General features: G+C 40.1%; 2 protein-coding genes across 3 annotated transcripts in view; one reads left to right on the top strand and one right to left on the bottom strand.

Moving 5' to 3' along the window:
• The first annotated feature begins 1 nt into the window (after position 1).
• LOC104694152 (alpha-aspartyl dipeptidase-like) lies at positions 2 to 7,025 on the top strand. The gene is made up of 8 exons (XM_039555079.1): positions 2 to 143; positions 226 to 314; positions 1,473 to 1,547; positions 2,076 to 2,155; positions 3,488 to 3,661; positions 5,053 to 5,112; positions 5,894 to 5,976; positions 6,523 to 7,025. The coding sequence occupies exons 1-8, from the start codon at positions 43 to 45 to the stop codon at positions 6,599 to 6,601; spliced, it is 741 nt and encodes a 246-aa protein (XP_039411013.1). The 5' UTR covers positions 2 to 42; the 3' UTR covers positions 6,602 to 7,025.
• A 4,118-nt stretch (positions 7,026 to 11,143) lies between these two features.
• The window catches only part of NBEAL1 (neurobeachin like 1), a 75,995-nt gene continuing 73,326 nt past the window's right edge, over positions 11,144 to 13,812 (bottom strand). For both annotated transcript variants that reach the window (XM_010406681.4, XM_010406684.4), the window contains one exon: positions 11,144 to 13,659. In XM_010406681.4, coding sequence (XP_010404983.1) covers positions 13,558 to 13,659 — 102 coding nt within the window. In that variant the 3' untranslated portion in view covers positions 11,144 to 13,557. The remainder of the gene's footprint in view (positions 13,660 to 13,812) is intronic.

Here is a 13,812-nt window from a genome sequence, read left to right as displayed (position 1 = left end):
AGGGGCGGACCGGGCTGGGCTGGGAGCACGGCTCGGCTCGGCATGGGGGGCCCGCGGCGCCTGCTGCTGATCTCCAACTCCACCCTGCACGGAGGGGGCTACCTAGGCCACTGCCAGCAGCACATCCAGAGCTTCCTCGGGCAGTAAGCGCTGCGCAGGGCTGCGGGAGCGCGCCCGGCCCCCGCCTCCGCCGCGCTGACCGCTCTTTCCCCTCTCTTCTCCCAGGAAAGTGAAGCGGGTGCTGTTCATCCCCTACGCCCTGCACGACCGCGACGCCTACGCCCGCACGGCCAGGGAGAAGTTTGAAAGCCTGGGTAAGGCCGGCCCGGCTGCTGCGGCCACGCCGGCTGTCCCCGGGGCTGCCGGGCCGGCGCCGGGCACGGGGAGCGGGGTGCGGGCACGGGGCACCCGGGACGGCAGCGCTGCCGCCGCTCTGCGCTGCGGGGCACGAACGGACGCAGCGCTGCAGCCCGCGGTGCCCACGGGTTGGGCTGGGCTAGGCTGGGCTGCTGAGGTACGGGCAGCAAGGACAGTGAGAGCAGCAGCAGTCGGCTCCGACTTCTGCCTGGAAGGAGATGTTTTAAAGGCCTCCAGAAGAAATCCTGCTGTAAACACTTCTGCCCACTCCAGGGAAGAAGATTTTATCCCTAAATACTAAATGGCATCTTTTTATCCTTCTTAATCACGAGGGAACATTTCTTCCCATATATCTTAAACCTCTGCTCAAGGCACGCAACCACTGGTGTTAAGTGAAGACCATTACTTAAAGCACATCAATCAGCCAGATAGTTCCACGGTGGACAGCAGCTGAACTTTGCTTGGAGCAAAGATCTTTGCAGAGCAGCCTACAGCAAGACCTCCACCTAGTATCTATCACTGTTCAGCGTAACTTTGGACCTGTTAGTATAGTAATAATCAGTACTCACTTCCCTGGGCAGCACACTTTGTTCCTTGACTTGCAGGAAGGTTGCTGCCCATGTTCTTCTGTCTCTCTTGACACTTCCCTGTACTCAGTGAACTCCAGCAAGGCAAATCTATCAAAGTCAGACATTTTAACAGAAACAATACTCACATCAGGTATTTGCACAAGCAATGCTAGAACCAATAATGGCAGATCCTGTCAGACTTCAGCACAGCCAAGCTGAGGACTAACAGCTTTTTCCTTATTTTCTAGTTACCTGGTAATGCGAGGCAGGATATTGTGCCTCAGCCTGCACCTGCTGAGTGAAATGCTGTGCTCCTAGACACTGAGTGTATATATCCACAAAGCAGACATTTCCTTTTGTACAGCTGGATGCTGAAGGCCTGCACTAATGTAGGACATATACTCTGTTTTATGTTGTAGAGTTCTCTAAAATTTCCCTGGTTGAGACATTTGGCTCAGGGTTGGAGGAGGTGGGCGGGGAGAGATTGAACATACCACATTCTTCCACCAGACTGATGTGGCAGAGGTAAATACTTTTTCATTTAAGGTTATGGGCTGGACAGCATTCATGAATCTTGTGATCCAGTGGAAGCTGTAAGGAAATCGGAAGCAATATTTATTGGTAAGTTTTACTTCCTACTCCCCAGTGAAGGTTTATATATGGCACTGGATTAGTCCTGCTTAGAGGTGGCAGTGAAAACCAACAATTAAGCAGTTAGGCCTAGTGATTAGAAACTACAGAAAACAGCACTTGGGAGCCCTAAGACCCTAAATTTAGTGGTGCACTGGGAAGTAGATTTATTAATGGAATTTCCAATAAATTTCAAATTATTATTTTGAGCAGTACCTCAGTGTAAAAACATGATCATAACAGCTGTATTTATCATTTTATCAAGCCCAAGAAGATCTAGTCCTAATATCATGGTCCTGGGTGTTGGAAGAGAGGTCACTGTCAGACAGTGCCAGCCTTACAAGGATGACTCAGGGCATGAGCCCATGGCCTGCCCAGTGACCATTCTTCTGAAGCTTCTCAAAGCAGGATACTGCCCTGAACAGAGCACAGAACTCATTGAGCCTGCCAAGTTTGTAAAGGCTTCAATTAAAACTGATGGTGAAAATATGTTAAATAAGCTGGACTTTCTTTCTGCAGGAGGTGGGAACACATTCCGTCTCCTGAAAGCTCTTTATGACAACAGTCTGATACACGAGATCAGGAAGAGAGTTCTTGAGGTAAAACTACACATTCTGGCCAATTCTGAATGGCAGGATCTCATGCCTGAGCTTTTGTTCAAACAAATCCAAGCTGATTCTGCATTTTTGTCTCTAATATACTTCAAATATTGAGCCATCTCAGACAACCTGGTGAACTGAAAACTGTGGCCAAATAAGGCTGTCATTGAGTCATTGATAAGACTTACTTAAAGTCAGCAGTCTGTCTTCCTAGAGTGGTTTTCTAAATGCAGGATTGCAAGACCTTGGGATGTACAATGCTGCATAGAACCCTAGAAGCAAATCCCTCAAAATACCAACAAAGAGCAGTGCAGGATTTAATCTACGTCCAGAAACCCTGTTTTTCAGCTTGAGATGCCCACTTCATATCTTGTTGATAAAGATGTGTTCATGTTGCAGGTTGTCTGCTAATAAACTGGTGATAAAGTTGGATCCATACATACCTTTTAGACAGTGTCCTGTTGATGTTGAAAATTATGTAATTTTTGTACCTTCTTGGAACTGAGAGTTGTGAGTGCCATTGAGCCCTTCTGGTCAGCAGCACCAGTCTAGCTGGTGAATCCCATAAGGCACAGCAAAGATACACCATCTTTGGAGGAGAACAGAAGCAAGGTGTTCCCTAGCAATGTGGAATTGCAAATGACTTTACGCAGATTTATACAAGCCACAGTAAGGCCAGCTGCCAAGAATAAAAGGTTAGCTAGGCTTATCTTAATATATAGAAATTCAACGTCTGTTGTGGGAATAAAAGCCAGAAAATGTCCAAATACCAGTTAAGTCTGGATAACTACTTGGTTATATTACCACCAGTTGTCTCAAGATAGCTCTATTTTTACAAATTGTTCAGCATTACCTGTATATTTGCATATTTGTGTGGCATTCTTCTATGTAGAGCATAGTATTCAGTACTAATCCCTAAACAGGGCTAAAATGGTCATGGTACTGGTAAGCTGATGCTGTGACAACACTGCATTTAGCTTCTGATGGTCTACTCTCTTCAGAAGCTAGTTAAAAGCCAGTTCAGATATTTCCTGTAACTGCAACAAAAGCAAGTCTCTCCTCTTAACAGCAAAGTCCAACAGGCACTGAGAGCCTGGTAAGTTCTCTCTTGTGGGGTCACAGAGTTGTGAGTACAAGGCATGCAGCAGTTAGTTCTCTGACACACACAAGCTACTCAGAACCTGAATTCTTGTTCTGCTCTTCACCTGTAAAAAAAATGAGCTAGAAAGACTAACTGATCTGACTGGTGAGTCTCTGAGATTGATAGAAGATGCTATAAATTGCAGTTTCTACTTGTCATACTGCAGACTGATCACTGCTTTTGTCTTTCAGGATGGGATTCCTTACATGGGATCCAGTGCAGGAACTAACGTTGCTACTGTCAGCATCAACACCACCAATGATATGCCAATTGTTTATCCACCTTCCCTGAAGGCTCTAGGATTAGTTCCTTTTAATATTAATCCGCACTACCTGGACCCAGACATTAAAAGAACTCACATGGGTGTAAGTAAAGCACACCAGAACACACACAGTAACCAGGGTGCAGAAGAATTAAAATAGTGTGCATTTTTGAGGCCTTACAAAGCTACAGAATGTCAAACAGCTGCTCCCTAGAGAAACTGGAAATGCCAATGAGGCAGTAACACTTTACTTCCTCCTAAAACTTTTCTTTGCTTGGGAAGAGGAGTTGGCAACAGGATTACTGAACACAGTATTTTTCACAAACAGAAGCTCGGCAGTGTCTGAAATACTGTTGCTTGATACCTGGCATGGAATGGGGGAATTAAAAAAAAAGATAAACCTGAAGTGTTAAGGTGCAAAGCACTGTGGTTCTGGAAAGTTCTGTCTTACCTGCTGCTTGGGAAGACCTAACTTAAACATAGATTAAGTGGCTTAAATATCTGAAGGTCTGAAGAAACGATCAGAACAGGGAGCTCTTGAACTCATACAGTTGTTGTGTAAGAAAAATACCTGGGCACTGGTGTTCTTGCAGGGAGCAGAGCCTGTAATGTCCAGTACAGAGCAAGCACATGCACTAGTATAGCTGAAAGGAAAACACTTCCACCATTAAGCACAAAGATGGATTTCCATACAGTGGGGATGAGCTGCTTCTTGAATAGCATGTCAACTAATTCCTCAGGGAACAATTTGTGTGCTGCATCTTTTAACAACCTAAATACTTGACTCCTTGTAATCAAAATTCTGTGGTTAGGGAACAATGAAGAGATGGTGGATAGGGGTGTGCTTCTAGAATCTAGATGAAGTTGTAGGTATTCATTTAATCAGCTTGTCACTAGATAAGCAGGCAGTCTTTTCCCTATAAATAACTTCTGCTCTTTCTCTCAGAGGAGGCTGGAAGCTCTGCTGTACCAAGTCCCTGCTGTGTTCCTATGCTTCCTATTTCTTTACTGTTGCTCAGTTAAGCAGAAAACCTCAGGAAACATGACAGAGCTGTTCACAGAAGGAAATTCTTTGGTGTAATACCTACTTGAAGACAAACAAGCAAATATTTAATCACTGGAAATCCATGATTCACTATCTGTTTTACAAAGGTGGCACCTCAGGCATTTGCTTTTACCACCTTCCTCAGTGCACACAGAGATAGTACTAAAAAAAAACACCAACCAAACATGGATGAATTGAGTAGAAGTAAGTTTTAAGGTTTTTCAGGGTTGGGATTGTGTGAGCTCTGTTTGATCAACCTGCAGTAAATTGCTGCTAGTGATGAAGGGTAAAACATGTATCTATTAAGAGCCATTCCTGCCATCCCATTCTGCTTGAGGGGAAATGCCTGCTTTGTTTAATGTTATGAAATTGCTTGATGTCATGCTGCCTGGATAGCTCTAAGTCCTACCTTATGGCCTGGGAAGCTAAATCTATGCTCATTATTGCAGGAGACAAGAGAGGAAAGAATCCGCCAATATCATGAGGAACCAAACACCCCTCCAGTTCTGGTGAGTAGTAGTTCTCCATCAGGAAGCTCCTGCCTGTAGCATGATAAACATTTAAAATGCATTCATGGCAGCTCTCCGTGTGTGTTCCCTCCCTGTCAAGACTTACAGAACCATGGCATGGAATGCTAATTGTATTCTTGCTAAGAGCTTCAGCCTTGGATATTGCTCATTGCAGAAAATGGGTTACAGCCCGTGAAATGCATATTGTTAGTGTTGCTCAACACTGTTTTAGGCAGCTCTGATATGCCCAGTCACTGGACTCCAGGCATATATTGTGTGTTGGGGGTGGTGTGCATGCAGATGGTATAATACCTCCCCTTAATCTTTTTGCAGATACTCTTTAATCTCTCTAATACAGTTTCTGAATTTACACATTCAGTAGTATGTATGTAATTTCATTATGCCTGTCTGGGGAAGGGGGACCTCTGTTTCCTGTCCCTGTGTTTGATCTTGTAGTATAAAGTTTGTACTCTAACAAACCCAGCTGGCTGTTGCTTGGCCCAAACTGGATCTAAGAATGGTGGGGTAGTGGAAGTAATGGTGGGAAAAAACAGTTTGCTCTCCTCCTTAATGGTTTCTCCTTTAAAAGTGAAAGCTGAAATAAACAAAATCAATTTCTAAAACAAGATAACTCACCTAATTTGGTCTTTACCTCTTCGTTAGGTAAGTGAGGTTTAGTCTGTAGTCATGGTGAGCTGCACTAAGACTGGCCTGCTTGTGACAAGCATTCTACCCTTTCACAGAGCTTGAAAATCATGTTAAATGTTTCCACCTCCACCAGGGCTTGCGGGAAGGTACGATGCTGTTAGTGGAAGGAGATAAAGCCACGCTGCAAGGAGTGACAGGAGCACGTCTGTTTTTGAGGTAAATGCTTCACTTGAATTGATACCCTCTTTTAGATAGAAAGGAAGAGAGGCTTCTATTAGACTCCTGGCACATGCTGCCTGTCCCCCACATCAGAAGTTACTTAATCCCTTGGTTCCATTTCTCTTTGGGGAAAATGCAAATATTGGTTTATGCTCCAAAGGAGCCGGCAGAATGACAGCTCTCTAAAGGATGTCTGACCAACCCAGTATGTGCTTTGGCATTGCATCCATCACTGCTTATATTTCCAAATTCCAGGTAACCTTTCACAGAAAGAGCCCCAGTAAATCAGCTCCTTTACTGAAAGCCAGAGAAATGCCAGTTTGGCCCTAATACATCGAACTCCAGAACAAGGGAATCCATATCTATAATCATATGGACATTACTGAAAAATCTAAAATGCATGTCACATGATGTGGGCAAAGAAGGGAGTCAAAACTCTGCTTGTTCAGAATAAGGGTGCCTTGTTCCATCCCTAGTAACAGACAGAAGCAGAGTAGTCCCACCTCCCATTAAAGCTCACAGCATGGTTTGTCTTGCTTGCAGGGGTAAGAAACCAACTGAACATGAGCCTGGAACAGATTTCAGTTTCCTCCTGAATGACAATAATCCCCTGAATCCATAGCCTTCCATATTCTGCAGCAAAAGTTACTATATGGGGAAGACAATGAGGAAGAAGGAAATAGATGCTTGTTGTCTCAGGGTGAGTGGGGAACTTCAGCTTTATAAATAAATATGCATTAGCGGGCTCTTTCCCTCACCCCAATTCATGTGTTGGACATCTCCTTCCCACAAAAAGACATTTTTTATTGCAATACTTTGGTAATCATAGCTATGCAAAGCTTGAAAGGGCCTGTACATTCAGGTATCCACTTTGATTCCTTCCCCACCAAAAAAAAAATTTGCCTTAACACAATTAAGACAGGATACTGAGTCAGCTGTTCCTGCTGCCTACTTTTACCTGCTAAATAAAAGAATCGTTCATTCAGTGTACTCCCACAGTTTAATTTTTGTGCTATTAATAAAGGGAAAAGTTATGCATTCAATTACTTTTATTTGCTTCAGACTCATGTTAAATATATACAATGCTAATTATGTACAAAAGTGTGCATGTTAAAAATTTTCAGGTTACAAACTTGCAAATCCTAGAAAAGTGCAAAATTTTAAAATCTTCCACCATGCTGTACAGGAAAAAATCCATCATTAGCCAATATACACACTCTTAAAACATATTGATCAAAACAAAGTAAGACATACAGTATACTCTTAAAGCCCCAGAGGGAAAAAGATATTGCACAGAAGATGGACAGCAAGTTCATTACAGTGCCTGAAGGCTCACTTCTGAAAGTGGCTATTTCCAACACTCCTCAGACCTAACATTTAACTCTTTAAAAAGGCATTTTTTGGCATTTAAAAATCCATTTGAAATCATACAATTGCACAATCTGTAAGAATTATCAGAAGATATGGTTAACTGTTGCTGTAAGGCCTTTGCTTCCACCCCCTGATTAATGTCAGTAAAAATTCACCAGGCAAACTGAGTAGCATCACAGCTTCCATCAAAACACTGACCAAAGGGAGGTAAGTCTCACATGCAGCATTTCTATAATCTTGTATTAAGTTGCTCCTGCAGAATCAGAATATGTATTGCAAGTTTTTCTTGAATTCTTTTTCCCCTCATGGCTTTCTTTAAGAAACAGCTCACAGCTGCGTATGACTAAAGTAGTATTACCAGGTGCAAGACTTAAGTTTATTTTAAAGCTATTTCAAGGCAAAAAATATGGCTCCCTTGAGAGGAAAATACTGACTAGATAGGAAGCTAAGTAAACAAGTGGCCTCCAAGTTCAGTTAGATCTATGATATATATGGCTGGATGTTTTATATTCCAATCTCAAAACACCTTAGCAGCTTTAAACCATAATCTATACTGACAATCATGCTTCTGGGACAGAAGATGTATGATCAAATTGTGTCTGTGCTGAGTATAAGCACGGACCTAAACTCTGGAAATACCTGCCAAATTTCTTAAGTGCACTCAACAAGACTAGAAAGAACACACACTGAAGGAACTATTGAAAAGAAGTGAAACACCTATTTTATTTGTGCCACTTGGGTAAATGGTAACTAAAAGAAAGACACACCAGTCTTCTTCCACAATGCACAGGAAAAAGGTGACTTAAAACTGAATAAAGGGTACCATGGACTAAACACTGCAAGCAGTTCCTCGCATATGGGGTGTTCAAGACTGCTGTAAGGTGAATGGCACTCAACTGAAATGCAGAACATGCTATGGTGCCACTCAGAGGCATTTTTACATTCCAGCATCTGATGACAATAACATTGAAGAAGGAAACAACAGCATTTTACCAATTTTTAAATATTATTTAAACACAGTAGCTTTTTAGGAAACCCTTGCTTCCTTCAAAATTATGTGCTTACAAGGGCAATTTAGTAATTGTCAGATTGGCTCCTTGGAATGGAAGGAAAGACATCTTCCAAACACTTCAGTTGACTCTAACATAGGCATACAATGAACCCACATGTATATAATACCATGGAAACTTACTCCCCCCAAAAGGAGACTACCAAGTGTCATGTTTACAGCCAAAACCAACGTAGCTTTTAAGCCAAAAAGCATAAAAAGACCTAGAAAGCACTGAAGCACATGCTTGAATTTCCATTCAAATAAATACAACCCTATGTAGTGCCTTCACATAACAGTGAAATACAGATCAGGCATTAGGTTCACATTAGGATATGCATTTATATGTGCACACTTGGTTTTTTGTTGTTTTCTTTTTTTGATTCTTTGAAAGGGAAAAAAAGAATGTTATTCACAGCACCTTGGCTCAGCATTTAACATAGGCAGCAAGGTGCCTTTAGCAGTGGAAGACAGGAATGTTTCAGGTGTTCCAGGCGACAATGCAGAGCATGTGTCTACAGAGACTCAGTATAGGAGCAGAAGGAGGTTGACATCTCTACACCCCTTCTAGCTCTAAAGCTCCCTACCACTTATAATCTGTATACAGATACACGTTTTCAACTAAATACATGTGCACAGTAAAAGCTTTGTGCAGCATTTGGTTCCTTTACTCATCATTTCTAATGATTTTGTTAATTAGGATTGAGAAAAGATCTGCAAAGGAAACAGGGAGGAGGAAGACATGGTTTAGGGAAGTGAGGTATACAGCTCCCCATTTACTAAAGCAGGAGTTAAAAGACCTACCTAATCTGTGCATTACAAAAATAAATTTATCATTCCTGCAGGACTATTTTAAAGCAGACTGATGTTACCAGTCCCATACAGAATTTTTCCAGTGCAGAAACTTAGTTCTTTGCACTCATTAAAAGGACAAAGAAATACAGCTTTCAAGAGGATCCTTGTAAGATACCCAGTTGACTTGGCTATTTAAAGCCTGTGAAGACTGATAAACCTGTTTTGTGATAATATGCATGATCTAAGATGTGCCAGAGGGGAAGAAAGCTTGTTTATATCAGTGTTGCAGATTAGCAAAACAATTGTAATATGGATGTGGGTGAGTTTGGGTTTTTTTGGAGGGGAAGTTGTGGGGGTTGGGGGTATTATTGTTTTGTTGGTTTGGGGTTTTTTCCTTTTTTCTCTTTCTAGTATCAAACGGGCTTCCTAAAAAACCCTAATTTCCACAATGTGTATTAACCAGAAGGACAAATGCAGTTACTTTAGGACTGGGATTATTATTTTGTGCTGGTAATGTACATGGATGATAGAAAATGTGGTTTCTAGATAACCTATGAGCAAGTAATAGGTAAGTATATTGATAGAGAAAAATTTGCCTAAGTCAGATGCTAGCTTAAAGAGCATTTCACTTTCTGTATGCTTGTATAGTACAGAACCAGCAAAGACTAGATGGGATTCTTCACTATAGGTAAAAAGACAACTAAAAATATCATCAAGAATTATAAGTAAATTGATTAAGAGAAATTTAGCAAACATTTTACTTGAAATAAAGGAGACATGTCTTCTAAATATCCTTTGGTATGCAAGTTCAAACCTGTGCTATGAAAAAGTTGATACTGCTACTTGATCTCATTTATATACAGGTATGAAAAGTAGGTCAGTTTTCCGTTTCTTTTAGATATATATTTTTACACTCCTACTTACTCATCTTCAAAGGTAAGCATATGTTAAAGTTTGATAAATATTATTTGAGTTGTTCCAAAAATGAAACCTAAGAAGATATCACAAAGAAGATCTTGACAAATGTAGTGCTATGAAACAAATGTCACTTAAGACTTGTTTGTACTAAATTCCTCATTGGAATTCTCTCATCTCAAAACTTTACTTTTTACACTTACACAAACCTTTGATCAAAACCAAAGGAGAATCTTATTTCACCAATGCTACCTGAAAAACAAAATGGAATAAGCTTTATTGATTTGAAGAAATCAAAGAATTATGAAAGTCAGTTCACCATTCACAGTGCACTGCATAACAGGTTACAATTCAACTGACCTAAACAGCTGATCAGAAAAATTACTTGCTATTTTTAAAACATTATTTTCTACTTTTTATGCATATAAGTTAAACCCAAAAGAAACAACATAATAGCTAATGCTCACACAACTCTTATCTTTTATTTAAAGCTGGTTGTAAATAAAGGCAAAGTGCAGACCTTCAAAGCTATGGAGGTCTTTCCAGAAGGCCTCTGGCAAGGATGCCAAGCGTGTGATGGTGTACACCTCCCATCCCCAAGGATGAGATAGAAGATCCAAAGTCCATGGATGTTGCCATTCTACCTGGGGCATAAACCAGCTCAGAGCTCACCTGTCCCCTCCTCATTCTGCTGCTGCTGCTGCTTTGTGCTGAGCACAAAATAGCCTTGAGTTGGAGAGCCCAAGAACTGTCCACATTTAAACCTGTCCCAGATACTTGCGAGGATCACCCAGTGCTTGTGATGCACTGAAATTACGGTATTCAAATGTCAAAAGTCTTAGTCATAAACTATATCAATTATTGCAACATTATATTTTACTTAAGCTGACACACTGTATTCGGTATTTTTTAATATTAAAGTACTAAAAATGTCAATTCAACTGTTGTATAAACACACTGCAATGGAATGTTTTCAAATGCTTATGCAAACCCCTGTGCAAGTTACAAGAACAAAACTGTGCTCCCACCAAACACTACAAAAGACCCATCTCTATTTTTCCACTTGATTCTGATAGCCCAAAACATCATGATTTCTTGCCCCCTTCCCTCCAAACAAACACTTAGCCTTGTATATGCATTTAAACGCAACATTTATGCATACATATAAAACCCATCAATTCAATGCCCCAACTGAGTTTTTTCAATCTCCCATGACACAGAAAAATCTCACATTCTGAGCTGAAATACTTCTAAACTACTGTCCAAAGAGCTCCCCTGAAATTCCTTCTTCATGAAATCATAATGGACAAACATACTTCACATTCTCAGGTACAAACTTAATACTTCCACAGTATCCTTAGTATTCTTATTGGATAGGTAATTGATTAAAAATAGTGTTTTTCACTGCTCTACAGCTTATTTGAAAATATGGGGTGTGGGTTATTTTTTTTTTTTTTTTTTTTTTTTTTTTTTTTTTTTTTTTTTTTTACATAGATGGAGTATGAAAAAACCCACACCATTCTACTTTTGGAAGTTTAATCTTCTCTCGGCAAGTGACTCAGGAAAATAATTCTTATTTTCTCCTAACTTTCCAGACAATCCAGTCTGTCACAGTGATTAGGTAGAATATTGCAACTATGCATAGACCCACTTGTTCACTAATCTGATTTATTATTTCATTTACAAAAGTTAAGAAAAAGCAACACAGCTTTCTTTACAAAGTACACTGATCAACCACCAAGAGGGAATTTTTTTTTCCAGTAAAGAAAGTGAGGAGGAGAAATCAGTTTGAATGAGACTAACATAACTTGTAAAGATTATCCTTTAGCAGGGTACGGAGGTATTATTATTTCTATGAAGTTAATAAATATTGTGCTTAAAGTTAATGAAATGAGATCATACATTATGTTCCTCAGGTAGTTCAACAACTCCCCAGCCACAGGGAATATCTGATAACATTTATGAGAGATAGAAGACACATTCATTTCAATAAATAAATAAAAAATAACAAGAAAAGTGATGGTTGAGGGAATAAAGGGGGACCCAAAAGGGAACACAGTAGCTAACAATCACTTAAATCTGCCTTGTATCTGCACTCCCCTTACCCCATGGGATTTTCTTCTTTTAATACATACGTGAATATACATATATACACAGACACACACATATATACACATACACACACACACCCCTTCACACGCTGATCTGGAAATTCGAATTTTTCCCTCAGCACCAGGCTTTTCTAACAGTATGGGGTTTATCATTCCAATCACTAACATTAGAAAAATACCAGATTGATAGGAAAACACACACCCTTCTATGATCATGTATTGCTAAACAAAACAAAACAAAAAAATCAGTAATGGCTTCTCCAAAACATAGTAAGCAACTGGCTACAGCACACATATGGATCTGATATTTTCTTTTACCAGGTCTTAAATGCATTTTGAAATGGATATATCATCTGTTTTTCCCTGCTTACTTTTACAGAAATGAAAAAATATGGCTAACAACTGGTTTGGTGAACACCAAGCCAAGAAACAAACAGGTGCTATTTTTAATTAAATTGTGCTGCAATGTTGCATAATGATTCTGCAGTGGAAATTTATCTTTTGTTTGCAGGAGTTGCCTAACTAATGAAACTGATCTTTGACCAATATAGATAATGAGTCTTCCTCTGTATTTCTGCAAGATATTAAATATATCGTGGGATTTCTTGGTCTATGTCTTAGTCTACATAACAATATAAATAATTTTCAGCAGCAATATTTCCTACCTCCTTCAGCTCCTTCACCACCTCCAACTCCTTTGAAGTTATTCATGTCTTTACTTAAAACAATTTCTGATAAAGTAGTGCAACACAGATGTTCCTTGCAGAACAGCCTAAAACTGGAGCTACACAAAAGAAGAGAGCAATAGCCATTTACACAAACAAATTGTAATAAAGCTCATTACGCTAAAAAACGTATTGAGAAGGTCATAACCATCATCTATCCAATTCTGAATCCAACCATTGCAACTACCAGAATTTCCATTTACTGGGGAATAACAGCGCTGTCAAAGCAAAGCCAAATGCCTTGGTTGTTATCAAGGAGCATCTGGCCCTACTCAGCTTTAAATCAAATGCTACTTGTTTTAAATTCAATTAGTAATCTTGGGTTTTGGAGACTTGTAGGGGGATTGTTTGGGGAGTTTTTTTAGCTCTCCCAAAACACAGTTTTAGCAGCTGTTGAGAGAGGGATTTTGCTGTGAATATGTCAACACAGTTAAGGAAAAATACGCAAGCAAGCTAACTTGCATGAGTACATATGCTTATTACTGTACCTCTACCATAGGTTCTTCGTCAACAGACTTAAGAATCAAGGCCCTAATTACATATTTATACATTTAAAGTGACCAAAAGATTAAACATTTTTTCTGGAATCCATGAGAGAAGGTAGAAGCAGCAATCACTTGGAATCTTGAGTGTTATATTCAGTCTCTCCTGATGAAATCTGGCTGAGCCGTTTGCTTGATCCCCACAGCTTTCGGGAAAGCTGACCTGAGCGCATCTGTTTAAAAGTAATTCAGAGAAACAAAAGGAGGGGGAAGGGATAAGGTGGATAAATTAAAAGGAATTCAGACACTGAATCTGGTGAAATGCAGACACTACAATGTACGGCATAAACAAAACTGTATCAACAAAAATTATTTGAAAATAAACT

Source organism: Corvus cornix, chromosome 7 (genome assembly GCF_000738735.6).
Source record: "Corvus cornix cornix isolate S_Up_H32 chromosome 7, ASM73873v5, whole genome shotgun sequence".
NCBI classification, from domain to species: domain Eukaryota; kingdom Metazoa; phylum Chordata; class Aves; order Passeriformes; family Corvidae; genus Corvus; species Corvus cornix.
The sequence above is the reverse complement of the archived record's forward strand: the minus strand, read 5'-3'. Positions and strand labels throughout refer to the sequence as shown.

What these genes read in the sequence shown, in the direction of transcription:
- LOC104694152 (XM_039555079.1), top strand. Translation starts at nt 43, where the DNA reads ATGGGGGGCCCGCGGCGCCTGCTGCTGATCTCCAACTCCACCCTGCAC. An exon ending in TCAGGAAGAGAGTTCTTGAG is followed by an intron (nt 2,156 to 3,487) that starts GTAAAACTACAC and finishes TTTGTCTTTCAG; the next exon opens with GATGGGATTCCTTACATGGG. An exon ending in GGAGCACGTCTGTTTTTGAG is followed by an intron (nt 5,977 to 6,522) that starts GTAAATGCTTCA and finishes TCTTGCTTGCAG; the next exon opens with GGGTAAGAAACCAACTGAAC.